The following is a 27648-nucleotide window of genomic DNA, read 5'->3' as shown; positions in this document are numbered from 1 at the left end:
TGGATGTCTCCAGGGATGTGGCATCCAACACCTCTCTGGCTAACCTGTGCCAGTGCCTCACAGCCCTTATTATCAAAAACTTCTGCCTTATACGCAGTCTAAATCTCCCCTGTTTCGGTTAAATTAGATAAAACAGGGCACAATACAGCGTGTCAGGTCGGTGAAGCCCGCAGCTCGAGGCGAGGTGCTCGCACTGCCCGGCACCAGGCAGCCGGTACCCGGTACCCGGTACCCGGTGCCCGGTGCCCGATGCTCGGCCGCCCCGCGCTCGGGTAGCGGCTTCGAAAGGTAGCGCGGCTCGCGAGCCCCCGCTAGCCGGTAAGGAACGGCTCGGCGCGGAGCGGCTCGGCTCGGCACGTCCGGCCCGGGATGGCGGAGGGCAGCCCCACCTCCCTCCTGCACCTCTCCATCACCCGCTGGTGAGTGCCGCTCCTTCCCGCAGCTCAGACCGTGGTTGTGGGCCGGCGGGGGCCGGTCAGGAGCGCGGTAGGACGTGGTTGAAACAGGGCTGAGGGTCAGCCCACGTCCCCTCCCACCGGGGGCTGCAGGAGCTCCGACTGGGAGTAGAAGAGTCTGGGTATGAAGTAGGCTCAGTTCTAGAATTAATCTCATTGATTTTTAGCCCCATGGTGTGAAAAGTCCCGTTGGATCTCTCAGCTCTGGAGACGGGGAGGAAGCAAGAGCTGAGCAGACATCATGAGGCCATGGCATGCTGATGCTAACTGGCATCTGCTACAGCGTATCTCTTTGCTGCGGAGCTTTCCTATCATCTGCTACCAGTAAAGCTAGTGCTTTAGGCAAACATTGGGTAGCCTGAAATCAGGGTATTAAGAACGCATTGAGTTAAAGTCTGACCTGCTAATCTTACCTGATGGATATGAAAAGTCTGCGTTCGGAACCAACCTGCTTATTGCCACAGACACAGTGAGGCACTGTGCTCTACCGGCGTTCATCTGATGAAGTAATCAAATATGTGTAAATCACTGGGTATAGCAGAAGTGGAGTCACAGTAAGACAACACCATCACATGAGCACTGCGTCATGCTCTAAAAATTAATCCCCTCTCTGCTTTTTTGCTCTTGTATTTGTACTGCAGGGAGCTATTATCCTCTGACACTGAAGACATTGCCATTATCTCATACCTAAAGGTCTTTATTCTGGTAGAGTCAATAACTTAGGCTAAAAAGAAACTAAGTTCACATTTTCTTTTTCACACAGAGCGGTGCTGCAGTGGCACAGGCTGCCCAGGGAGGTGGTGTATCACCATCCCTGGAGGTGCTCAAGAGCCACGTGGATGTGGCACTGAGGGACGTGGGCAATGGGCATGGTGGGGGTGGGCTGCTGGTTGGACTGGGTGATCTGAGAGATCTTTTCCAACCATAATGATTCTACAAATCTATGGGTCTCAATCCAGTTTAAGCAAATAGTTCCACTTATGTGATTATGACTGCTCTGACATTTAGGATGGGCAAGGAGTTTAACCTAAGGATGAGTTTTGGCGCCATCAGTTCTGTTGCACTGTAACTGTAAATTGAAATTCTGTTCTAAATTTGTGCTTAAAGCATTGAGATTGTGTAAGAACAGAATATGGACCTTCCTAACTTGTGCACTTCCACCCACAAACCATCACGCTGAACATTTCAGAAGAGAAAGTGCCCTTATCTTTTTCTTTTATAATCACAATATGAATCGGCATAGAAGTGATAGTCCTTACTTTGACTTTATGCTTCCATAAAATAGGAGTTACTATTACCTGATCCACTGTAAACTTGACAAGCTATTTAAACTGCAAGTCAACAATCCTTTTTCCCCCCTAATTCCGACATAAACTGATAGATTTGTTTTGTTTTGTTTTGTTTTAAAGGATAGCTGATAATTTCTGTTTGTGCGAAGGATGCACCATACCCCGCTGGCTGCTATATGAAATGTATATAGAAAACTTCAGTTCCAATGACAACGACAAAGTAAATTCAGCCACCTTTGGAAAGGTACAGAATAGAGAGGACTTGTAAGATTAGAAGCTGAGATCCAAACAGAAAATAAGATACGTTTGTATCAAATGTATGCATCGTGTACCAAGAAAAATTAAATAATAGAAAAGGGAGTGTACACAATATATTATTAATAGGGTAATTCAGCCTAAGAGTTTAGAAAAGACTGTGTTTGAAGGCTTCTGTATTGTCCTTACTTCTTCTTTGGCTTATCCGGGAGTTGTATCCATGTTTTCTGTGGTGGGTGCATAGTGATTTGTGCTGATCTAAAAATGATAGCTATGTTTATGTCTTTGCTAATATATTTCTAGTAAGCCCTCATGTAGATACACATCCACTGGTGAGAAAAAAAAAAAAAGCACTGTCTATAATGGAATTCATTTTCTTCAGGGAAGATGTGCATGTTGCATTGGCAAAGATCTCTGGGCTCCCCAGCTCAGAAAAGAGAGTCCAGTGGAAGGACACAAAGATGGTAAAGGGCCTGGAGCATCTCCCGAATGAGGAAAGGCTGAGTAACCTGGGTCAGCTCTGCTTAGGGAAAAGAGCATCTCATCAATGTTTATAAATATCTGGATAGAGCTAGGAGACGAATAGATGAAGCCAGGATCTTCTTAGTGGGGCAAGGACAAGGAGAAAAGGCCCAGAACTCAAATGTAGGAAGTTCCATACTAACATGTGGAAGAACTTCTTTATGGTAAGGGTGACAGAGCACCAGAATAGGTTGTCCAGAAAGGCTGAGGAGTCTCCTCCTATGGAGCTATTCAAGACCCATCTGGACACCTACCCATGTGACCTATTGTACAGTACCTGCTTCAGCAGTGCAGTTGGACTCGATCTCCTGAGGTCTCTTCCAACCCCTGAGATTCTGTGATTCTGTGAACTATTTTTTTCAGAAGGCTTTTCCAGGGTAAACAGTGCGAGGTAAAGAAACCAGTCCTGAGAAGCGGATTCTTCTGTCCTTAAAAGACCCATTTGGTTGTTACATAATTTGAAGCTTCCTTTTTTTAAGTACACTTAGGGAGATTTTGCTCCAAACACGCGCTGAAAATTCTTCACTGAATCTTCCAAGCAAAACAAAAGCAGATGTAAAAAACAATCTCCTTTAAGCAGTTACACTCTTTCACTAAGTGGATGCTGATACAACCCACAAGGCAATTACCACATAGAAATCCCACATGCAACAAATTCTCATAGCTATTTGGCTTTATTTGACCAATTAAGGAAAACAGAATTGTATGTGATTGATATTCAAGATTTTTTTGTTCAGAACTTCCTATTTTCACAGCTAATAGTTTTCCATTAGTGCCTGTGGTAGGAGCTGGTTTAGCATTTATAAAGAAAAAAATCAGGAGAAAGTTTTGCCTGGAATCAATTTTGTGTGTGGATAAACTCATTTTAGGAATCATTTGTCTCAATTCAGCTGAACCTGTTTCATTTTGTTTTGTTTTTACTGGGTGATGATCACTCTTACTTCAGGTTTGAGTGACTGATCCCACACAATTGGTTTACTGCAGCCTAATGGCTCATCACCCATCAGCCAAGCCATGGGTGGGACTGGTCTGGTTCGGTACAGAGGTCTGCCATGAAGCTCATCACCTTACCATCTCTTAGCAATTGATGGAGAGAAATAAGTAGTTACATACGGTTCCTCTCACCCTGAATGAATCGTCTCATCAGTTCAGGTGGCTCACGCCTTAGAACTGCCTGTTTTTCTCCATTGACCATGGAGTCTGCCAAGAGTAGCTTACACAAGGAGCCACGTAGGTGAGTCCCACCTCAGCATGAGCTGTGGCTGTGCAGCAGGAGACTGAGGGGCAGGAGCTGCAGTTACACTGCTTTAAAATACAGGTGCTCATGGAAGCGGTTACAAGAGGCCGGTGAATAATATGAGCTATTAATAATTTGTCAAGCTGTGGTAACTTGACCGCACTGTCTGTAAGGATTTTTGCAATCAAGCCTTGTGTGAATGAAACTGCAGTTATTTGAGATGGCACTAATTTAATCTGCCTGCTCCCTCTGCTCCAGTGTATGCCACTGTCTGTAGAGGAGGCCTCAGTTCACAGGACAGCCTTTTGGGACAAGGGGAGTATGTAGCACATTGAGAAAGGGAGCAGCTGAAGTTTGTGCACGCAAAAACGTGCAAAAAGCAGAACTATACCAGCACTGTTGTAACATGCAGGTCAGGGAATGCAATCTGACCCTGTGCAGGCCCTTAAGCCAACAAGGTGCACTCTGCACAAAGGCAGTGTTGGGCTGCAGAGAAGGATCACCTTGCTCAGTGACAGCATTGTGCCCTCATTCCTGTACAGCTCCAGCACCCCTTGTTAGGCCCTGCCTCCACAGGGGAGCTCATGCAGAATAATGGTGGTGAAGTGAGGTATTACCCTGACACTATCATATTATTCTGTAGGGCTTAACCTTGGCAGGTGCTGCCTGACCCCTGTTCACATTACCTCAGGGGTGGCCTGGAGGTCACTGTGCAGTGTGGGGATGGAGCCTTTCAGAAACATCAAGTTAGAGCCCAGCCTGCAAGTGCTGTGTGGGCTCAAATGAGAGCGTTGTGTGAGTGAACACTGCTCAGTTGAGGAGGGCTGGACAGAGATGGAGGAGCTCCATAGGCCTCAGACAGATGCTTCTTGCAGATCAGTTTCCCCTGGCTGTGCTGCACCCAGCCAGCTGTGGGTGGTCTCCTGGGTGTGCTTCAGTGCAGGCAAACCAGGCTGATGTGAAACAAGACTCACCTGAGGGAGGTAATCCGTGAAATTACTCTCATTTTGATCCACAAAAGCCTGATTGACTTCAGTTCAGCAGTTACTATTTGAGAGGTATGTAGGGACAGGTATTAGCCAGCAAGCAATGGAAAGAAAAAGAAGTGATCAAGGAGAGAAAACTGTAATGAGTTACACCTTTGTGTTTTTGAATGAACTTGCCAAGAATCTCTAATTTTCTGCTTGTTTTTTAGCTTATCCGGTTAGTTTTCCCAGGTCTGGGGACAAGAAGACTGGGCACCAGAGGCAGTGCCAGGTATAGTTTCTGAGTCCTTTGTTTGCAAAACATGGTGAGTGATTGCTCTAGTAAAACTGGGGGGAAAAATGGCAGAATTATCAGCTCCAGCTCTGATATATCTTCTGATCTCTTCCTCCATCTCCCTTGGGGTCCATGTGGGGTCCTCTGCCTGCTGAGAAGTCTGTGACTTCTCTAATTATCCTGTGCAAAGCTATTGTGCTGTATCTGCTGGCTTATGTTAGTTCACTTCAAAGAAGGTATCATTCAAGGGCAAAAAAACCCACAAAAACAACCCAAAGAACTAAGTAAAGCTCATTAAATCATTGTAGAAACACTTGTGTAAATATTTTGTGCCAGGGAAATAAATTTCCAACAGAATTGATATAGTAAATGTAGCATTTTTATTTTCACTTTGTCTTTTCTCCTTGTCCGAAGATGCTTTCAGTAGAGGAGCGTTAATTCTTCGCTAACTGTCTCGAAAACCAGCTGCTTGTCAGCTCATCCACTCTTTTAACAATTATTTTCTAGATATCACTATGATGGAATAGCTATCAAGAAGGACTCTTCCTTTTATGGACGTTATTGCTTTCTTCTGTCTCAGAAAAATTATCGCAGGTTTGTTTTCTGAGTATTTCAATCACGAAATGTCACATGATAATCTAGATATTGTCTGTATATAGAAGTCTGTTATTTCTCTTGGCTGAACATCGTCAACAGTATGAGTATTTCCTTCCTCTTACACACACTATAGAAGTGCCGTGACATTGAGCAATACTCCTTACAAGAACATTCCGTTTGGAAAAAGTGCCCTATCTAATCAGATTTCCCTGAATTGGACACTGTAGAAAGGCAGACCATTGCCAAACCTAAGGGAAGAACGTAACACGTTGAAGCTCTAAATGGAAGCTCAGATAAATGACAATTGCTTCTTGACATTGTAGCACTTCTGTTGGTAAGCAGCAGGCTGAAGAGATACGCACTGCAATATAAGGGACGTGGTTTAGTGAGAACTATCGGTGATGGTTGGACTGGATGACCCTGCAGGTCTTTTCCAACCTTGGTGATTCTGTGATAAATGACTGCACTCTTTTGACGAGTTCTATGTGCAGCGGTGTTATCTCGTTTTTACTAAAAGATGAGGCATGCTACTTTGAAAATACGGCTTCTGTTTTGGTTTAAAATGTCAGGCTTTAAAGTAACCTCTTGTAAGGGAACAGCAATGAGATGATACATAAGACAGGAGTGGAAATTGACTGCAAAAACAGAAAAACAATCTAAAAAAGTGATGAACATAAGGTAGCATAGAAGCTAAGTGTAGACTTGATCTCAACTCAGTTGTAGGCAGGATGAGGAAGGCCATCGTTAAGGTCACGGTTGAGGTAAATGAGCTACAGACTTGCATTTCTCCTGGGGAGAAGGAAAAAAAAGAAATGTGTATACAAATGAATTCTGTACTTTGGTTTCCATTCTTTTAAATGGGTATGTAATAGCTCTCTACGGCACAAATGTTCTAGGGATACAAGACAGACTATTAAGCACTCAGATATTCTGGCGATGATGAAAGCTGTTTCACTGTCTGTGGTATTTTATTGTATAGTTAATTGAATACACGCTGCAAGAGAATGGAAAAATTATACCCACGGGTTTGCTGCCTGTCTTTGCTAGTTAGATGGCAGAGCAAAGCTGCAGCAGTCCAAGCAGCCGCAGCGGAGCAAGGATAAAGAGTGGAGCAGGGCAAAGGCTCAGGTTCTGCACACAATCAAGTGGCAATCAGTTGTTTTGAGACCAAACAAATTATTCATAGGCGATGTGAGGCTCATTTCACATGAGAACCTTGCTAAAGTGATATCCCTAGCTACCAATGCACGCTGTATTAAATACATATACATTCAGATAAACATCAGTTTTCTTGCTGCAATACTCTTAGGTAAGTCCGTTAACTATGAAATTATCTTATGTGACACTTCCTTCATTTAAGCTGCTGTGTGAAGTCACAGAGCTGCATTTTAGAGCACCTTTCACTCCAAACCCAGCCACGTGCCCCTATCTAGAGCCAACACGTGCACCAGCAGCACCTGGGTGTCACCGCTGCTTCTTAGGGCCTGTTAAAGGACAGCAGGAGAAAACAGAGAAGGCAGTAAAAAAACAAGCAAATGAAATGCAGCCAGGGACACGTGGTTATCATAATCCTCCTCCCACAAAATAACTAAGGAAATAAATTAGGCCACGTACAACGTATCTCATCTTTACTGTCTTCTCTGGAGAGCTCAGTACTTTTAGAAACACGAATTAATTCTCGTCATCCAGTAAAAGCACCACTGAACAAACAAACAAGCAAACAAAAAACATCCCTGGAATAATTTTTTTTTTAAGTAGAGAAATGAAAAGTTAGAAAAAAAAAAGTAATAAAAAATGGAGTGTTTTTCTGCCCGTGAGGACAAACGTTGTTGTGGAGTTAAAATGATGGCAGCAGCAGACACTATTGAACCATAACACAACAGTCTGGAAGAGTGTGCTGGTGTGAAAACTTACAGATAACAGTGAAGCAGATGATTAATATACCATTACTGTGCAGTCCAAATGCTTGTCTTCAAACCAGACCCAATGAATAGGAGAGACCTCGCTGGCTTGATGCCACATCCCCCTGGCAGACACGGGGATGTATGCCTGAGCAGTCAGCACATCCCAAATGACTGCTGCATCTTCCCACACCTGCGCTGAGTCTGATGTGCAGGTGCTTCTTCTGGAGCTTCTACCTGAGGGGAAGGTGGAACTGAGAGCCCACCTGAGAGATGAACACATCCACCCAAACTCCCTCCAGGCTGTTAAAGAATGGACTGGTGTCAGCACTACAATCCACTGTCTCTAATTACTGAAAACAGTGTTTCTTGACCTTTTTGAGGTCATCAGCACTTGATGTGGAGCTGGTAGTAAGGAACTGGGCCCATGAAGGGCCTGGAATGCTGGGAGCTTTGCTTGTTGGTGCCATAGAAATGGTCATAAGATTATAACGGTTAGCCTTTTATTGCAAAGAAGGCATTTGCCTCTTGGTAGTCAACAAGGCCTTGGACATGTCAGGTTGCTGGGATGGAATGAGCTCACACTAGGAGAGATGAGGATACTCTTGCAAAGCACCTGTGAGCTGCTCCGTTTTGAAATGTTGAGTATTTCTGAAGATACATATTCCGTTGTGCTGCTGATAATGTGAAAGCAGTGCAACTAAGCAGAGCTGTGACCAAATGGGTCTCCAAAGGTATTAGGAAGATTTAAGAGGGCGTGGGATGATTTGAAGTACACTAAGGTGACTTTTAGGAATAGGAGCTTTGAGGATGAGGTCTCCCTACAATGGCAGCTGCTCTGGCATGTCAAAGTGGCTTGGAGTATGACAGTGCTAAAAAATGCCAATGAGTTTCAGCATTATAAGAGTAGAATCATAGCACGGAATCACCAAGGTTGGAAAAGACCTCTAAGTAAGAGTTACTTCATGATCTAGTAACAGGGGAGGCTTGGGCATCTGACTTCGTAGTGAAGCAAACTGGTAATTTTTCAGTTACAAATACTAGTGTGTTTCCAGGATATTATCTTTTCTGATCTCAGTGTAATCTGTCAGTCCCATTCACCATTCTCCTTCCATTCATTTTCCCTTCTTCCTTCCCATTCAACTCAGTCTTTCTGCCATCTCTACAACCAGACCTCCCCTATCAGCTCTCATTCCCCCTCCCCGGCCCCATGGGAGGCAGAGCTGAGCTCACTGCCCTCGCCTCCCACCCACGTTCCACTCTGTGTGCTCTATCTTTGCCCAGGCAGTGCTCTCCAGGGAAGAGTGTTTCTGCATGGCAGCCAAGCACCCCTGTGGGCACCGGGTGAGTCTGAACCTATTTTGCTAACGATGCTTGCCTCACCTGGCAAAGGTGAAGTAGGGGCAGGTGGAGGAGCAGTGAGAAGGAAGGCTTCAGCCTGCTCCCCAGCATGGGCAAACAGACTAGGCAGCCTGCCAAAGGAGAGGTGAGGTGCTGAGGTGTGTTGCCATAGCAGCAGCGGCAGAATGCAGCTGGCTGCCTGCTTGGGAAGAGCAGGAGCTGGAAAATGTTTGTTAATTGTATTCCACGGGCTTTAGGAACCAGCAAGGATGAGACTTTTGACAGCAGCGCATACACATGCAGCATTAACATTGTGCCAGGCCTTCGGTGGTTGGAGTCCTTTGGCTTTCAGCACCAAAGTGATGGTGAAGGAAAAGGGAGGTGGTGTGTGTACCAGCCACCAGCAAGGACTGCATATTTTGTGCAAAACACTGGCTGCCACCTTCCAAATAACAGAGCCCCTGAGAGCCCAGGAGCTTGAAATGGCTTCACAGACAGGGAGCGCATGTCAGCAGCAGGTGGGGAGGGGGGCTGGCTGGAGCATCTCCCATATCACAGAATTGCAGGGGTTGGAAGAGACCTGTGGGGATCACAAGGTCCACACCCCAGCGAAAGCAGGTTCCCTACAGCAGGTTGCACAGAAAAGAGTCCATGCTTGCTCTGAACGTCTTCAGAGAAGGAGACTCCACAACCTCTCTGGGTAGCCTGTTCCAGTGCTCTGTCACCCTCACAGTAAAGCTTTCCCTCGTGTTCAGATGGAACTTGCTCTGTTGCACTTTGTGCCCATTGCCCCTTGTCCTGTCACTGGGCACCACCATCCATTTGGCACCCGCCCATTAGATATCTATGAGATATGATAAGATCTCCTCTCAGCCTTCTCTTCTCCAGGCTGAACAGCTCCAAGTCTCTCATTTTTCCCTCTGTACAGGAGATGTGCCAGGTTCCTCATCTCTGTAGCTTTTCACTGGACTCTCTACAATAGTTTTCTGTCTTTAATGAACTGGAGAGTCCAGAACTGGACACAGCACTCCAGATAGTATCTCCCTTGTAGGCCTTTCCTCTGACTCTTATGGAGTGAACCCAATCCTTCCACTGACATTACCCAGCTCCATGCAGCCCAGACCTTCCCTAATGTTGAGGGTTATACTTTCTCTCCTTCCCTGTCCATCCTTGCTGAAGAGCCTGTAGCCATTCATCTCAGCATTCCAGACTTGTGAGCCATCCCACCACATCTCACTGAGGCCCAGAATATCCTGGCCCTAAGACTGGACTAAAACTTCCAGTTCACCTTCCTTATTTCCTGTGCCCATGCATTTGTGTTGAGGAACTAAAGTTGTGCCAGAAATTGGCTTACTGGCTGGTGTTCCTTTGTGCTGCTCTTCAAGTGCCCTCCTACTGATCGCTGTTCTTGTTGTTGTCTCTGGTCAGCCACTGCTGAAACCGCCTTCACCGTTCCCCTTCCCTGGCAGCTTTAGGCTTAGCAAGCCTGTAGCCAAAGTTGTCCTTCCCTTCCTTCAACAGATGAACCACAACACTGTTGACAACAGACAAGGTTTCTCAGGGAGAGTGCCACTGCCTTTCTCTCCTGAAGGATTCACTTTAGCAACACAGATGTAGGAGGAGGGAGGAGATGATAAAGCAAGAAAGCAGCCTACTGCTGCCCAGCTCTTGGTTTTTCCAACCAAAAGCTGATTGTTGAGCCTTTGCGGACCCATGAGAATGCTGAGAGTGTGGAACATCAAGGAAGACTTTCAAAGTAGGCAGGGGGCAGCCAGGAAAAAGTTGCTATCTGCATTGATAAAGGGAACAGAAATTGGGGTTACTGTGCAGTCAAAGCTCAAAGACAATTATGATTTCATTATTTCTGTGTCTATGATTTTTATTTTCATTCCAAACAAGTAGCCACTACAAGTTCAAAAGCATGAATTTGGTACAAGAAGTTGGAAGAGATTGCGCTGCTAAAGGGCTAATATCTTGCTGTCTGCAGTGAGTAGCTCTATTTTATCTTGAAATTAGTCTCCAGATTGATTAGAAAATCCTGGGGCCACTGAAAGATTGGAAAGGGAGGGATTTCTTTTCTTAAACACACTGCTGCCTACATCAGCCTAGTATTCTCTATCCACTTTGAGATCATTTTCTCACTGAACACAGTATAAATTGGTGGCTTTTTTTAAAGGGCTTTATGTTCTGTATTTTACCACAGTGCAGACGCCTGCAGTTCTGGAGATGCAGCTGGTTATGAGAGCAATAGCAAAAAAAGAGGAACAGTGAGTTTCAGATAGATCAGACTTACAACAAAATGGTTCTCTGTGTGCTTAATTAGAAATGCTATATCATGTTATAATTAAATACAATTAACCCATCACTCTCCCTGAAGTAACCTTTGTCTGTGTAACCTCATTAAATGCTTACTCCCCCTACTCCTGATGTGGCTAAGTATTGTCTAAGTATCAGCTCAAATGATCTTTGCCATGCCAAGTGTTGAAATCATGGCTGACCGCCCAGGCTTCCAACACTGGAATTGTTAGTTGGGCATCACCTTCCTGGTTGGAAGCCCACCACTGCAGGCCCTCTTGCTGTTGTGCCAGTGTCCTTTCAACTCACTGAGACCATATTGGCAAAGGAAGACTATAAAGCGCTGTGAAGTGATTAAGAGAATAGAAGCCCTGCTCACCAAAGGCTAGGCTAACTGGTGTCAGTTCTCGAATGCAGTAGGGAATTGGCTTGACGCTGGGGTGGTTGGAAACCAACCCACAAAGCATGAGCAGCGGGATTACAGAGATCACAGCAAGGGAAAAGGAGACTGTGTGTCTTTCCTGTTTTTTCACGGTGCTCAGAGTGCATGTAACAACAGCTGAAGAAAACCTTGGCAACCCAGGCTCTGCCAACTATCTCAAGCCTTATGTAGAAGATGGCTGCCGTCAAAATGAATGCTACAGAAAATATATGTATAATATACGTGTAGCACGACATATTCACTTGGTTTGAAAATAAATTAATGTACTGTTTGGAATTTGAACTTTCAGTCAACCATGCTTGTTTCCTTCACCCACCTCTATTTTTTTTTTACAAAAAGAACAAGCATTTCTGTGAATAATTACATCTTATTATTAAAAAATAACAACATACAACTTCAAGAAAGTGCTTAGTAACTTCAGCAGAAATGACAACTGTGTGCTTTTTTGTTTTGTTTTTGTTTTCTTAATTCTTTAACATACCCTCCGATGCTTTGGAGCAAGGATTTGCACTGTTTTCCATCGATCACTTATCTGAAAACTGAAGAAGACAGACTTGCATACGTTTTGCCTGAATTTGGGCTAGCCTGCCCTTGGGAGCAAGAGTTACTGAACAAATACCCCTATGAGATGGTATGTTTAAGTATTCAGTAATCAAGCAGTTTATCTCTTTGACTACACAATCTGTTTTACACTCTTTTTGCTCACTTTGTCCAGGTTATACAGATCGCAAATGAGTACAGTAGCCACTGCCAAGACATTTTACAGGTTGTGAAAATGCAAGAGCTTGACAAGGTATGCCTTTGCTTCAGTAACCTCCATGCATGACAGCAAACAAATGTGAAAATGAAATGGTTTCTTTGTAGCTTATTTAGTTGATGGTTTTATCTAAGGTAGACATTCATTTATGAACAAAAAGAGCACTCAATCGAGATACACTGGAATTATTAATTAATGTGATCAGCTCTTAGAATGTGATGTGGACATAAAACACAAGGCCATGGATATAATATTCCATTATACCCACATATCCACAGCACATCTCTTTGCCTCCCTGCTCTTTGTCATGCTTCCTTGCCAGGTTCACCCCAGGGTGCTCCCAGTGGTGTCTGAACCTGGCTTAAGCCAGGTGTGGAGCCAAGCTCTGTGATCATCTTCCTGCTTCTGTGCTAATGCGTATGTCCTTTCTCTGAGCCATGCATCACATGTCACTAGCATAAAACTGGTGAAAATTCATAAAGGACTTTTTGCAATAGGTGGAAGACTGCATCACATCATTCTGGAAGTCTCTACAGCCTGAAAAAATAGCATTTATATCCTTGCCAGATATATGCCAGCTGTTCAAGTACTACGACAGATATCTATTCAAGGTACTGTAGACATGTTTATTGTAATTACTTTATGATTCTTGCCCTAGTAGTTCTACCTGGAAAGAAAGATCAGTTGTTTATTGTGTACTGTAAAGTGAGATTTTATTTTCAGTGTATATGTATATATAAATTTTGAGCCAGTGGGTTCAGATTTTGAAAGGAGGCAGTGGAATTTGAGACTAAAGCCATTTGCTGCCATATCTTCAGTTCACAGAATCACAGAATATGCCAAGTTAAAAGGGATCCATAAGGATCATCAAGTTCAATTCCTGGCTCTGCATACAACCACGGTTGAAAGTTCTTAATACCAGTAGAGGATGGATATTATAAAAGTGATCTGGGATTCTAGAATGAGGATATGAATTTGAAATTCAGCTTGATAGCTGGATTCTAAACTACATGAGAGTTATTTTTCCTTTGGTAACTTTACTGTATTTATACATTGTAGGAAATGGATAATATTCTCCTTGGTGACTTCTTGGAGGAGGTGTCTGTCCACTATCTGAAGTCGATCAGAACGTTCAGTAAAAATGTTAAGCTCTGGCTGCTTAACGCTTTGGAAGAGCTTCCAATGCCACTCCAAACATCCAAATGTAAAGGTGAGTACGAGGAGCAGAGTGATTTTCATAAAACAACCTTTGCTTCAACTGCAGAAAAGATTGGGTTACGAGGCTATTAAATTATTTTAAAAACATTTTAGCTGATGACCTTGATAGTAGGAAGGACTAGAGTTAGTTGGCACACAGCTAAAAATAAATGGTCTCAATTGGTGTGAGAACAAATTTAAGCCCAAATAATTCTGAGTTCCTGGTTAATTAAAGTGTACTCGAATCTTTTTAAAGACCTGTCTTTTGCCACACTCACTTTGGCTGTGTTGATGACTGAAAAATAAGCACCCTGCCCTCTGAAGTTTAGGTATTGTTCTGCCTCTTCTCCTTGCAAGTGGTTTTATGCAGATATATTAATTAATGACAGCAGGGCAGTCCAATATAAAGTACAAAAAAAAAAGCCAAAGGCCTGTAGGGAAAATGTGACTCTGTCATTAGAGCAGGATTTAGAAATCTTGTAATATACAAAGGTGTGTGATCCTAAATATGTACACACATACATACTCTGTTTTATGTATGCAGATATGTTCATACGTACAAAACGTTCAAGGTCATGTTAGGTGAGGCTTTGGGCATCTTGATGAAGGGGTCATTGCCCACAGCAGTGGAACTAGTTGATCTTCAAGGTTCTTTTCAACCCAAGCCATTCTATGATTCTGCAGTTTATATGTTACTTGGAATCATAGAGTGGTTTGGGTTGGAAGGAACCTTTAAGATCAGCTAGTTCAGTTATGCTGGAGAATTAGACTGCTCTGTTGCTCCATGAATGAAAACCATTTCTACAGTGAGAAAGATGGGATACTGCATGGATACAGGTGCACACATGTGCTCAAGGATGACTTGCAGTCGGTCTCAAACCCAGCAGTCCTTACATTCAAACAATTGACAGAGCGAATTTAGTAATCTGCTTTTAACACACTTCTGTGCATGAAAGTATAGTACGTAATTAATCACCTACAACACTTTCTATGCATATCCCGGGCTTTGGGGCTTGTACAAACTTCAGAGAAATAGAATTTACTTGAAAACCATTGTCTGTCTGCAGATTTAAGTTATTTTATACTTGATTTTCCTGCAACTAGAAATGAGATAGTTATATTTTATTCTTAGAAAGGATATCCTTGGACCACACTGTTAGTAATTCTAACACATTATAGACAGGATCAAGTAGAGCAACAGAAATCTGCTTTTATTAACGGTGCTGAAGAATTGTAGATACATAAGGGTGAAAATGCAAACTCTAATCAAAACAGAACATTTAGAATTCACGCTGCCATCAGTCGTGATGGTATCTGAAACCATACAAATAAAAGAATGTTGCTCTTGCTTGAGAAGTATCTCATAGAAATCATATTGGAAGCGTTTTTCCTCTGCATCGTGGATTAACATATTTCCAGTGGAGGAAGAGCAGTAATCTGTGCTGCTTGCAAGCTTTAAACTCGCGGGGTCCTCAGCATAGATAGCAGCTCAGATATCTCTGTGCTCTGAGTTAGCCTGTTGCTCCCACCGGGATCTGCTTTACAATTTAAAGAGATCTGTCTTCATCAGTATCTTTAAGAATGTAAATTATTAACCATATGAAACACCTGCCTCTTCTTCTTTAACAGAAGTTACAGTGTTTATAAAAAGACTCAGGAGAAAGACAGATCTTTCTAATATGGCCAAGGTATGTTCCAGAATGCATGGAAAAAAAACAAACAACCCTGAGTATCTCATTCACTAAAGAAGCCAACACACAGTAAGGATCATTTATGAGATGCTCCACTGCAGTAGTACAGCAGCAGCACAGGTGTTATTATCTGTATACTAACCATGGTCTAAACCATGCTCACCATCCTACTTATTTCTGCCCACAGTAAGTATGCTGAGGGGCCCTTTGGGTTCTGTGAGAGCCTCCAAGATGTGGTTAGTGGTTGCTATCCTGTACTTACTCAGTGCCGCATTATTATGATGGGCTGTGCCCTTCCTGTAGTTTTTCTTCTATTGCTGTCCTTAAATACTTGCAAAATCACAGCACAAGCGGTACAAGATTCTCCTGATATAGCCCATCTGGATTAAATGACTTCACTGTGTCCCCACGGCAAAGGAGTTAAAGGGGAACTGTGGCTCCTTGGGTTATACGGCAGCATCACATCCTTCCTTAATAAATGTCGTTTTCCTTTGTGGGGAAGCTTCATCACCAGCAACATACAAAAGTTAAACCTCACACTTCTAAAACAAAAAAGTCATTTTGGGGGTGTTATTTTTTTTAAATAATAATAATAAACAAAAGCACAAATGTGCATAGGTGTCCTAACACAAACAAAGGGTCTACTTCTATCAAATGCTGAGGACTTGTAGTTGCCATTTCCTGAAGCAGCACTTTGGAGATGCTGAACGCTAGGAAAAACTCAGCTTCATAACACTGCATGCTTCTTAACACTGCTTCTTACACATCAAACCAGCCAGTCCCACACAGCTGTATGTGCCAGCTATTCCCAGTCATTTGGACCTGATTGCTGTATTTAGACTTCATGCTGTTGTGCTCAGGCTTGAGGTGCGGCATCAAGGTGCTGCTTTTTGATTCTTCTCTATGCATTCCTGATACATGGAAGAGCTGTGGAGACTCAACATTTAATCTACACCCTTGAGAGTTAGGGAAAAAGAGTTTTAACCTAGCTGGAGGGAATTCTCCAGCAGCAGCCCTCTGTTTTACATTGACTGCGCACTGTTTTAACCTGCACAAAGTGAACATTCTAGAACTGAGAACCTGGGTCAGGTCTAGACTTACCATAGAGCACACTCTGAGCCTGGTTCCTCTTCATGCTAACTGGCAGTCTTTGCACAGGTAAATGACATTTGCACCTTCTCCAGAGCCTCTTTAAAATACAAGCAAAGGGCAAGGGTACTCCAGAGAAACTGACAATCAGTTCCATTAGCAATTTAAAAACAACAGCTTCAACAAGTGAGAAAATGTGAGCCTTGTAAATCAACATCCCCATAGTCTTTCAGCAGCTATAGCCTCAGGTATATAACTTCTGACATTACCCAAGCCATTTATACGGGGCTCCAGAGAGCAGAGTAGGAAACAAGAGTCAGATAAAGATTGTATTGCAAGATTACCCCCTCCATCTAATGCATACTAGAAGATGGTTAGCTGGACAGCATGAGTATTTTAAATGCTCAGCATGTGAGAAACACACAGATGCTTCTTGTCGAGGTGAATGTCACCCAGAGAAATCCAGTCAGTGCTTTAGTTGGTCAGACCAGCCCCTTGAGTGTGCTTTACTATTTCCTCTGATTGTCCTCACTGGATACTCAGATAAAATAGACATGCACAGAGCAAGCAATGCCCTGCTCCATCACAACCAGCTATCTTAGATGAAGGTTGTATTCCCATCCATTCATTTAATATCCTGGTTTTAGCCTTCACAACATCTCGGGGTAGCGAGCCCCCAGGATTTGATTATCTCTTGTGTGAAAAAGTGCTTTCTTTTATTAGTTGTAAAATTTGTGCCCTTTTTCATGCAGTTCTTCCTGCAGACCTCTGTCACATTCTTTCTCAGTTATTTCTGTCTCAACCTGAAGTTTAATTCTCTCATACAGGAGTCGTTTGGTATTTCTAATCGTCCTTCAAGGTTTTCTCTCCCTGAAAAGCACTTTGAATTTCAACCAGAGACAGGTGGTCAAAGCAGGTGACAGTGCTCCTAATGAGAACGGTTATTGAGGGACTGTGCAGCTGCAGCTTCTGAATGGTGTAAACACACTGTGCCTCGTAGAGCACTTTGCAATAATTTAGCCACCTGGTGAGAAAATCTGAACAATTTTGGCAGGGTCAGCATTCGGAAGGAAAAAGTAACTTTCCCATCGTGTGTAGATAAAGCAGGCTGATATTTGCTACTACCTGATGTACGGAAATAATTAGAGTATAAGAAGGTGCAAATTCCCTGTGAGAAAGGAATGTGACCATAATGCTTGTCATTTCCAAGGGCCGATTCCTGCCTTTGGTAAGCTGTATTTAAGTGTTGTCAGGGCCAGCTCTTAGTAATTCAGAGTATTGTGCTTTGTGAAGTGTAATGGGTAAAGAAAGAGAGTGGCCTAACATACTGGGGTATGGAGCTGTGCTGCCAGTGTTCTCATTGTGTGCTCTTGCTGCGACCAGCAGCTCTTCTTCCAATGCTGGAAACTCCATGTAAAGCAAGAAAAGAAGCTTTGTCTTTAACTTGGCTGAAAAAGACTACTGAGAGTCAGGCTGCTTGTGATATTTGAGTGGTGAGGTTAAAAAGTGAGGAAGAAAATCCTCTGCAGTATCTGTGTATGTAATATTTATGGGGACAAATATGAAACCCGATTCATTCACAAATGACTTGCAAGCAAAGAAATGGGGCAAATTCCTTACTCGAACTTCATATCACTTTAACTAACAGTGTATTTCTAGCCTTATTTTTGCCTTCTTGAAGGCCAGGAAAACTCAAGAAAACTCACTTTTGAATGTAATGAGAACACGTATTAAGGACAAGTGGTATTGAGGGAAAGTAGATCCCAATACATCATTTCATTTTTTCAGACAAAGCACCATTATTTGGCATAACTATACTAACTGCAGGCGAAAACAATTGCCCAGATTCTTCAAGCACCTGTCAGCTTTGTCTTCTCCATCACAGACACTACCACAAAGTCTCATTGAGAATAATATCACCCAGAACAAAACCCACTCAAAGACAGCTTAAGATTCATCTTCTTTGGTGCTTTTATATTTTTGTAATCCCCATTTGGAGTCTAGTGGTAAATTTCAAGCCCCACTTCTAAGTTAGCACTGAATAAGGGAAGCTTTTTTTGGCTGAGTTAAGGGCTCGTGGAAGTGAAAGACGTTAACTGTTTTCTTAATAACTGCAGACAATGAGAATAGTCTTGAACAACTACAGCAAAGTCACTGTTCTGATCTCGGACTTGAATGCTGTCATCGATCAAGGATTGCTGGATGTGCCTGGAAACCTCTTTCAAAAGAAGTATGGAAATCCAGATGAACTGCGGTACAACATAGAAATCAAATGTAATTTTTTTTCTATGTTTTTCTATCCATTTAAGCCTCCGCCTGACGTTGTTAAAGCTCTAGCATGTTTATTCATGGCATCTGCCCTACAGGGAATTACAGGCTTTCAGTAACCCTAAGTACTGGAAAAGAGCCAATAAAATTGAGAATGGAGCACGCAGTTATATCCGTTTGATTTTAAAGGTTAAGAATGAAAGGCTTTGATTCTCTCTTAATGCTTTCTATGGCAGCGGGAGCGGGTTTTGTGTTCCCAAATGATACATCTTCCAAAAGAAGGCTGATAAACAGGGACATTGACATTTTATGATTTGCTTTGACAAAAAAAGAGTTTCCTAGAATTACGTTTTGCATTTCCCCCTCTTACTTATTAATTGCAGTACATGAAATCACCTGCTGTTGGCTGGATTTTACATACCCGTATGCTGAACTGGATGAAGACCTTTCAGCTTCCTCATCTTTTTGCTCTGTTAGGGCCTGCGGAATTGATGCTGTGCTGTAAACACTAAAATACAAGGTTTTCATGCAGCCATGACATGATATATTTGCCAGTCTACTGAGAAGCAATGGGAACATAATGGCAAGTTAATTCTAAGATGAACAGACTGCCATTTAAATCATTAGCAAGAAACAGGCAAGATGGACCGGCTGTGCTTAGAGCTGATGGAGGAATCCTCAGCTCTTTGTTCCTGGCCCGCCGCAGGCGTGCTCCCTGACAGGGGATGCACCACCACCTGCCTGTGACGGCTTTTGGCAGGAATAATGATTCTCTTTGTTCGTAGAGCCATCAAGAGAACCGTCTGAACAACGTTCATATGAGCCTTAAAATCAAAAACAATGCACAGGAGTTTTTTTATTACATCCATTTTATAAATCGTTATCTTTTCAGAGGTCTTTTCAGATTGATTGCGTTTTCATTTTCCACGCCTTTTCCAAATTGCTATTAATAATAAACAAAGTTTTACAGGCCTTATGTATATGTTTTCTGACAATAAGTCCTGTTAGCTAGAAGGGTGTAGATTCAGAGAGGTGCAGTCGTGATGCAGATTGTAGCACATAGTGGCAGCTTCTAATCTTTTGGGGAAATGTCTGCACTGCTTTCTGGCAATGCTATATATATTTCCATAGAGTACTATGGGATATCTGTAGATTTTGTTATTGTTTCAAAACAGTCCCCTCCTCCACAATGGATTTTTCTTTCTCAACCATATAGAAGCTAAGATAAGAAAGTTAGTATTGCATATAATAATATTCTACCTTGCACTTGTGCACTGTTTACTCTTTCCACTTTGGCCATGATAATTAGATCAGTGCAGGCATGGTAGCAATGGCTATGGGGCTGGATGACCTGCGTATCAGGGTCCTAAGGGAAATAGCTGATGTGGTTGTTGAGCTGTTCTCCATCATATTTGTAAAGTCATGGTTGACAGGTGAATTCCCTGGTGACTGGAAAAAGGGAAACCTCACTCCCACTTGTAAGAAAGGGAGGAAGGATGACCTAGGGAACTAAAGGCCAGTGGAACCTCACTTCTATACCTGGGAAGATGATGGAACATCCTCTGTCCAGGTGGAGGCCAGTAATGTGTGGTGTCCCCCAGGGGTCCATCTTGGGACCAATACTCTTTGACATCTTCATCAATGACATAGACAGTGGGATTGAGTGCACCCTCAGCAGATTTACTGATGGCACCAAGCTAAGTGGTGCAGTTGATACAGCAGAGGAAGGGATGACATCCAGAGGGACCTTGATAAATTTGAAAGTTGGGCCCCAGTGAACCTAATTATTTTCAACAAAACAAAGTGCAAGGTTTTGCACTTGGGTCAGGGGAATCTCATATATGTATACAGACTGCGGGAAGATCTCCTTGAGAGTAGCCCTGCTGAGAAGGACTTAGGGGTCCTGGTAGATGAAAAACTGAACATGAGCCAGCAGCATGCACTTGCAGCCTGGAAAGCCAACTGTATCATGGGCTGCATTAGAAGAGGGGTGATTGTCCCCCTCTACTCTGCCTTCACGAGGCTCGTCAGGAGTATTATGTCAAGGTCTGGGGCCCTCAACACAGAAAAGATGCTAGACCTTTGAGAGAGTCCAGAGGGGGGCCACAAAGATGATGAGATGACTTGAGCACCTCTCCTGTGAAGACAGGCTGAAGGAACTGGTATTGTTCAGTCTAGAGAAGAGAAGGCTGTGGTGACACCCCATTACAGCCTTCCAGAATTTAAAGGGAGATTATAAACATGAGGGAAATCAACTTTTTACATGGATAGATAGTGAAAGGACAAGGGGAAAAAGTAAAGGAGGGAAGATTTGGGTTGCATATCAGGGGAAGTTTTTCACTGAGAGGGTGGTGAGGTACTGGAACATTTTGCCCAGAGAGGCTGTGGATGCCCCATCCCTGGGGTGCCCAAGGCCAGGTGAATGAGGCCCTGAGCAGCCTTATCTACTTGATCTGGCATTTAGCAACAGAGAGGTTGGAACTTGACGGTCCTTGAAGTCCCTTCCAACACAAGCCATTCTCTGATACTATGATTCTATGGTTTTATGGCATAAGCTTGAATTCTGACCAGTTTCTAAGAACTTGCACAGTTACACCAATCAAAATGCTATAAACAGAGGTCTTAATATGTTTAAAGCCAAATATAAAAGAAATTAAAAAATCTAGAACTGGCAGCAAGCCAACCGCTTGATCTCCCTTCTTTATTTCACAGGTTTGAATGACCTATTATCTTCTCTGGCACAGTCTACAGATATTCGAGTTCTCCTAAGCTGTATATCTTCAAATCTTCAGGCTTTTGTCATTCAGGTACAAAATGAATTTAACAGTGTCAGAAAAAGAAGAGTGATGGCAGCATTTATCCCTCCACAGCCTGTCGAAAGTTTTCGGGAGCTACATTGTATACTAGCAACAGGACCAGACTGCACATTTGCATAAATACAATTTATGCATGCTGCACAAAAAAGAGAGAATTAATTGGCATACAAAACTTCCATCTGTGCAAGCAACTACAGATGTATTTCTATGCATATATCCACTTTGGTGATTTCAGTATCTGGTCTCATTTTGTAGACGCAGTCTGTAACACTGCCTTGTAAATCAAGATCTATAAGAAAAATGTCTGTATAAATAAAGAGAACACTTAATGACTCCTGGAATTGTTGGTTTATGAAACTGTTCATTTTCAGCAGGTTGTAAGAGAGTGATAAATGCTAGTACAGTGCTTCTAGCTCTCATGAAAGATTCAAGTACCATCATCTTTGTGTACAGATCTCTCCCGAGGTTACCAGTTCTTGCAGCGCTTGTCCATCAGTGATCCAGAACTAGTGGCAGTTTGATAGTACCACTGCGCCCTGTTGGGTGGACAGACCAATGAATCTGGGGCTGGAGGGTGGTTAAATTCCTTTTTTAAAACGTATCTTTTCTGAAGAAGCAGGATAAACTGTACTTAACTTCTTCAGCTCTTTCCCCCTAATATCCTGGGTGGGTTTTATAATTAGAAATAGCACTTTGCAGTTCTGTGGTGCCTCCATCTCACAGAACCCTCAGCCACGGGGAAGATGGAGGTTCACAGTTACAGGGCAATAGACACAGCAAAGGAAAAATTCCAAAGATTAAAAAAACCAATCCACGAGGACAGTCAAACACACAAAGAGGTTACCCGGAAGGGTGGAGAATACCTTGGAGACATTCAGAACTTGGCTGGAAAAGACCTGAAATAAGATGACGTACAAAGATCCATTTCAACCTAAGTTATTTTAACTTAATTTTCCATCTTTGTATGCCGTCTGCACAGGGAAATAGTCAACAACACAATAAGGGATTCTTTTAACCAGCTTCATCATAAAACATCTTTTATTTTTCTCTATTTGCAGCCAAGCAGGAATAAACAGGAGTTTAGAAAACTGGCTGCTGATTTCCAGTTGAGATGGAACTTCCTACTGAGTGCAGTAAGCAAGGCGATGACACTCAACTATGCAGACAGTTTTGGTAAGTGAGAGCCTTGTGCCTGTCATCTGACGTGACCTCAGATGGCAGAGGGACCCGATCGTTTCAACAGACATGCAGTCAAGCTGTGATCCAAATGAGCACCACCTCTCTAGGATGAGCATAAGGGAGGAAGGGAGAAAGATGCAGCTGGAGATGGCAGAGGGGCAGGACTCCCTGTTTTGGTAGAGGCCGTCATTTGATGTGAAACGGATAACAGCATCCTTAGATGCAAACCCCTCTTCACCTCCATTGCAGGAACTCCATCAGGAAGGGGTGGTGGAGAGCTGGGGCAGCAGCATCCCTAGCCATAATAATTCCATATATCTCAAGCGGTAGCTTCCATAATCCTATATTTTTTCTGTATAATACAGTAAGAGCAGATCCAGACAGTAGCCAAAAGTGCAGCTAGTTCTTCCTAGAGAAGGTATAGGCTCCTTCCCTTTGCTTATGCCTTACGCTAACACATTAGACTGACTGAAAACTAGTCACTCTTTCAGCTGGATGTGTTTTGTCCCTGTTGTAGTGCTCAGAGCTGTCTAGCACCAAATCACACACACACTAATGCAAAGCAGAAGTGAGGGGCCTTTGCAGTCACATTTACTGAAAGTGCCTTGAGGTGGTACAGCTGTGTCTTGAATCAACTGTTCCTCTTCTACACTGCATCAAACCTAACTTCCTTTCTCTTTATTTGTGAGACCTTTCAGAGGCTATCTGTCTTTTATTTATTCTGGAGCAATGCACTCTGTCCTCTGGATAGCATCTCAACCCAGACTGCATGAACTACCTTTCAGACTTCCAAAGAAGCACCTTCATAATTTTTCCTGTTCTGTTGGAGAGAGCTTCACACCAACAGCCAAAAAAAACCCTCATTATCTTCTTAGACATTCCCCTTCAAAGCTTAAGGCTTTGTGTTTCCTACAAAGACATAACAAAGGGGTATGCTAAGGTTGCTGCCTTTTATGTTCTTCAGTATTCTTTCCCTATTACTGACCGTGCTTGTGTATGTACATGCACAGCACTTTTCTGCATCTAGCTGCTACCTTTTGCCTCATAATTAGATTATGAACTCCCTGGAGAAGGAATGAAGGTTTGCTCTCTGACTACATGGAATACATCACACAGTCGGGTCCCTTGTCCATGAGTGTCTACATCAGAGTAATAATAAAATAATCAGTCTTCTATCTCTGCAGAAGTGTTCCGCATAAAACTCCCCTAAGTTAGATGCAATATTTTGTGCATTGAGTGAAAAGTGTGAACAAATTCCACGAACAGCACTGGAAGCTCAATGTTGATTGAAATTGCTAATGAAGATGAAATCCTCTCCCCTCTTCGTACCTCAAGAAGAGTTTAATGTATTGCCTCCCTGTTCTCTAGTAGTTAATGGCTGGGGACATAATTAATACCATCTGATGTAAAGCATCCTATCCCCCTGCTGAGCCTTCTTCAAACTAGTTACAAACAATGTTTTCATCTCACATAAGACAGTCTTATTACTGCACTTCATTAACACTGAGATTTAATTTATTTTCACTTATGACAGAGCGTTTAAAATGCCTTTTAATCTTTCTCTGTGATGTTCCAATTAAACTGGTCATTATTATCTTCTTACCTAAAACCATTGGTTCCTTTAGACATTGGGTCATATGATGTAACAGCGTCCCGTCTTTCCCAGGTCTCTACTCCCACATTTCCATTAGAAGCCTGAGTGAGCAACTCTGAACTCAGGCCATTGGTTTTCATAAATGTCTTAAATCTCAGCATTTCATACAGAAACGGTGAGGATCCTGCAAGTCAGAATGTGCTGCACCCACCGAGGACACACACTTACTTAGGTAAAATGTAGTATTTTTGGTAAATGTGTGTCATGTTAATACAGCATGCATCCTCACAACAGAAGTCACATACCAAAAAACAGATCCAAGCTCACTTCTGTCTAGGGCTCTTGCTTGAAACTTAGCACTTCTGACACACATAACACATGCTTCTGAGCTCAGGATTGTCTTGTGCCCTATTCCAATCCAGCCTCCTCATGGGTGATGTTCAAGTGCAATGGAAGGAACCTGCAGTTAGTCCCCTGTAAGGCTGAAAGAAGCAACAGTGTCACAGCAGTCAGGGTTAATGGGACTTCATGGCATTAAGGGACATGGTTTACTGATGGAACGCTGCAGGTCAGGTTGATAGTTGGGTTTATGATCTTGAAGGTCTTTTCCAACCCAGACGATTCCATAATTCTATGCTAAAGCTCTTCCATCACCACCTCCTTTCCAGCACATGTGCCTCTACTTATCTCATACACAAAACCTTACATCAGCTTAGTATCCCCTCTGAGGCATTCAGGGGAGTATTGCCAAGTCACGGTGGCTGGACAGGCACCTACAGACACTTAAGCACTTTCAACCACAGGTACAAGTCAAAATTCAGTGGCCTCCATGAGTCCTTCTTTTGGCTTTTGGCAACTATAACTTGGTATTTTGGCATACCCAGCTGCAAGGTAAGCCATTTAATGTCATAGGTATTGAACAAACTGAAATCTGTACGAGGGTTAACTTGGGGAGAGATTGAATAATTTATCTGTGTTAGTGAGGAATGGAGACAATACATGCTAGTTAATAAGCTCTACAAGAGCAATGAATCTGGGGGACGAACTTGAGTAGAAAAATGAATAAACACAAATATAGTTTTCTCTATTGGTAAAATTTGGGAAAAGGCTTTTGTTTATGCTTAAAATCTACAGTCAGGGCCCATTTTGCTGGGTGGTATTTGTGGTATTTGGAACTAGGTCATTCTGCAAGTATTATTTGATGAGTGCTAGACTGCTACTTTGTCTAGCCCATCACTGCAAGGGAGCCCTTCAAAAAAAGAACACATCAGGAAGGTTTGCAAGTTAAGAGGTTGCTACAGCTACTTTTGATTTTCTTCAAATCTAGGATCCTGGCATTTGTTTAATTTGCTACTCTTGGATTATGTTGCTCACGTCTTCCAGTCCTATATAGAGGAGGAAGAGGAGGGAGAAGAAAGTTTTTGTGTCACACAGCAAAGCGACCAGCCTGTTCTGTGGGTTTATGAGCCCAGCTACTTTGGGGGCTACTTTGCAGAAGAGGAACCTCCAGCTGAAGCTTCTCAGTCAACTCTTATAAGTTTGATGCTGAACCAGAGCGACATCAGATTAAGCAACGTATATTCAGAGTTCTGAGCTGTCTGGGGGAGAAAGCCACAGAAATCAAGGTGAGATAAAATATTAAATAATAATAAAAGGTGAGATAAAATATTAGCTCTGAAGAAAGCTTAAAAAAAGAAGAAAGAAAGGAAGAAAGGAAGAAAGGAAGAAAGAAAGAAAGAAAGAAAGAAAGAAAGAAAGAAAGAAAGAAAGAAAGAAAGAAAGAAAGAAAGAAAGAAAGAAAGAAAGAAAGAAAGAAAGAAAGAAAGAAAGAAAGAAAGAAAAGCATTAAGTTGTTGAAACTGGGAGAGATGTAGACTGTAGTTTTGTAATGTGTGTGAAGTAGAACTAATGAAATCTAGATTTGCATGGAGTTATGTCCAATGTCATCCGCACCCCAAGCCAAAAGCCATCCTCCCACAATCCTTGTTGAGGGATTATAACCTTCACATTGCCTATCTCCCACTCACCACGGTTCCCTCATTCTTCCTTCATTTTCTAGAAGACTTTCATCTTTTTGTTAGGTTTCCCAAATGCCACCTAAGCAAGAGCAGCCTTGTTCTGCTAGGTTTGGTACAGCTCAAGGGTTAGCAGGCCAAATGGTATTTACTGATCAGAAGAGAAAGCACATAGCATAGCCTTCTCTCATTGCCAGGAGCACTGAGAAACTCTCTTTCCTCCATCTAGCTACTACTTTTATCAAAAGATGCTGAAGTGCAAAACGCTTTAGATCTTTCTGCCGTGCCAGACTTTCTTGCAGTCAGTCCCCTGGTTCCAATTAGCAGCATAAAGGATGACATACAGGTAGAAAACAAAATGTCTGAGTCTTCTTAGGACACAAGACTAAATCTTAGGACATATCAGAATGCAGATCAAGCCTTTGTGGTTAATACAAGTGATACATACATCACTGTTTTCAGATTTCTGTGTAGTAAGAGCACTTAAAACTCAGAGAACACTGTGTTTTCTAGAACACAGAGAAAAGCAAATGTTAATGGCACCAAGACTAATGAGGAAATAACATTTTCAAGGTGATCTTGCTGTTGTTATTTTACAGCTTATCCTGCACCTCTCAGGATGTAGTCAGCTTCCATAAACTAGGACCAGGACTGGAAATCGACTGTTTTAAAAAGCATCTTTATTAGTTATAAAGACTCCCAGAAGGCTTTTAAATATAAGATACGCTAAAACCAGTTCAGTAATGAAAATCAGAGGTAGAAAGACACAAGGGAGACACACAAGAATGACTTACATATGTCATAGGCATGCTGGATAGATATTTTCACTGTTGAAATGCAGCATAATGAGCTATCCTCCCATGCCACCTTAACTTCAAAACTGAGCTGGATGCAGAGTATGGCCAAGGAATCCCTAAAGCACCGATGGTCAGAAATTCGGAGATTAACTAGTAGAAAACTAACTCAATATCTACTCTGCTTCCTATGTCCTTTCACTATTCTGCCCTTTGGGGCTTTTGTGTGGCCTCTAGGTCATATGCAGTGCTTTTATGCAGGTGACAACAAATATAGATTTGATTGGGTTTTGCTTTGTATAAGTGTCATGCCTATAAGTAAATGTGTAATTTTTTCATATTCTGTATGCGACCTCAAGAATAGAGCAAGGCTGGTTAGAGTGTGGGGTGAGTAGTGCCAGAGTAGGAGCAAATGACCGCAAAACCCAAAATGGGGAGTAACGTGACTTGTCAAGGTGTCAAGGAGGGAAAGAAAAAGTGAAGGATGGAGAAAGTATAGGAAGAGCTTGGAGAGGAAAATCTTGCCAACTACAGGACCTGAAACCCTCGGTTTTCACCAGTCCATGTGCAAGATGCTGATAGTGGAATGAAAAACAGAGCCCAGTAAGAGCCTGTTAATGCTGTGCCTCAAGTGTCTGCAGATAGGGAGGGAGA

General features: G+C 42.7%; 1 protein-coding gene across 1 annotated transcript; it reads left to right on the top strand.

The window, feature by feature from the left end:
- Positions 1–369: 369 nt before the first annotated feature.
- On the top strand, positions 370–25778 carry RFX8 (regulatory factor X8). Its single transcript, XM_072361484.1, has 15 exons — positions 370–419; positions 1865–1988; positions 4954–5015; positions 5526–5612; positions 8801–8860; positions 11061–11123; positions 12090–12225; positions 12310–12387; positions 12849–12962; positions 13411–13561; positions 15178–15236; positions 18446–18602; positions 21309–21403; positions 22471–22585; positions 25513–25778. Exons 1-15 carry the CDS (start codon positions 370–372, stop codon positions 25776–25778), a joined length of 1617 nt encoding a protein of 538 aa, XP_072217585.1.
- The last annotated feature ends 1870 nt before the right edge of the window (positions 25779–27648 follow it).

The sequence above is a fragment of the Excalfactoria chinensis genome, chromosome 1 (assembly GCF_039878825.1).
Source record: "Excalfactoria chinensis isolate bCotChi1 chromosome 1, bCotChi1.hap2, whole genome shotgun sequence".
In the NCBI taxonomy this organism is placed as follows: domain Eukaryota; kingdom Metazoa; phylum Chordata; class Aves; order Galliformes; family Phasianidae; genus Excalfactoria; species Excalfactoria chinensis.
This window is presented reverse-complemented; position numbering and strand designations above follow the sequence as displayed.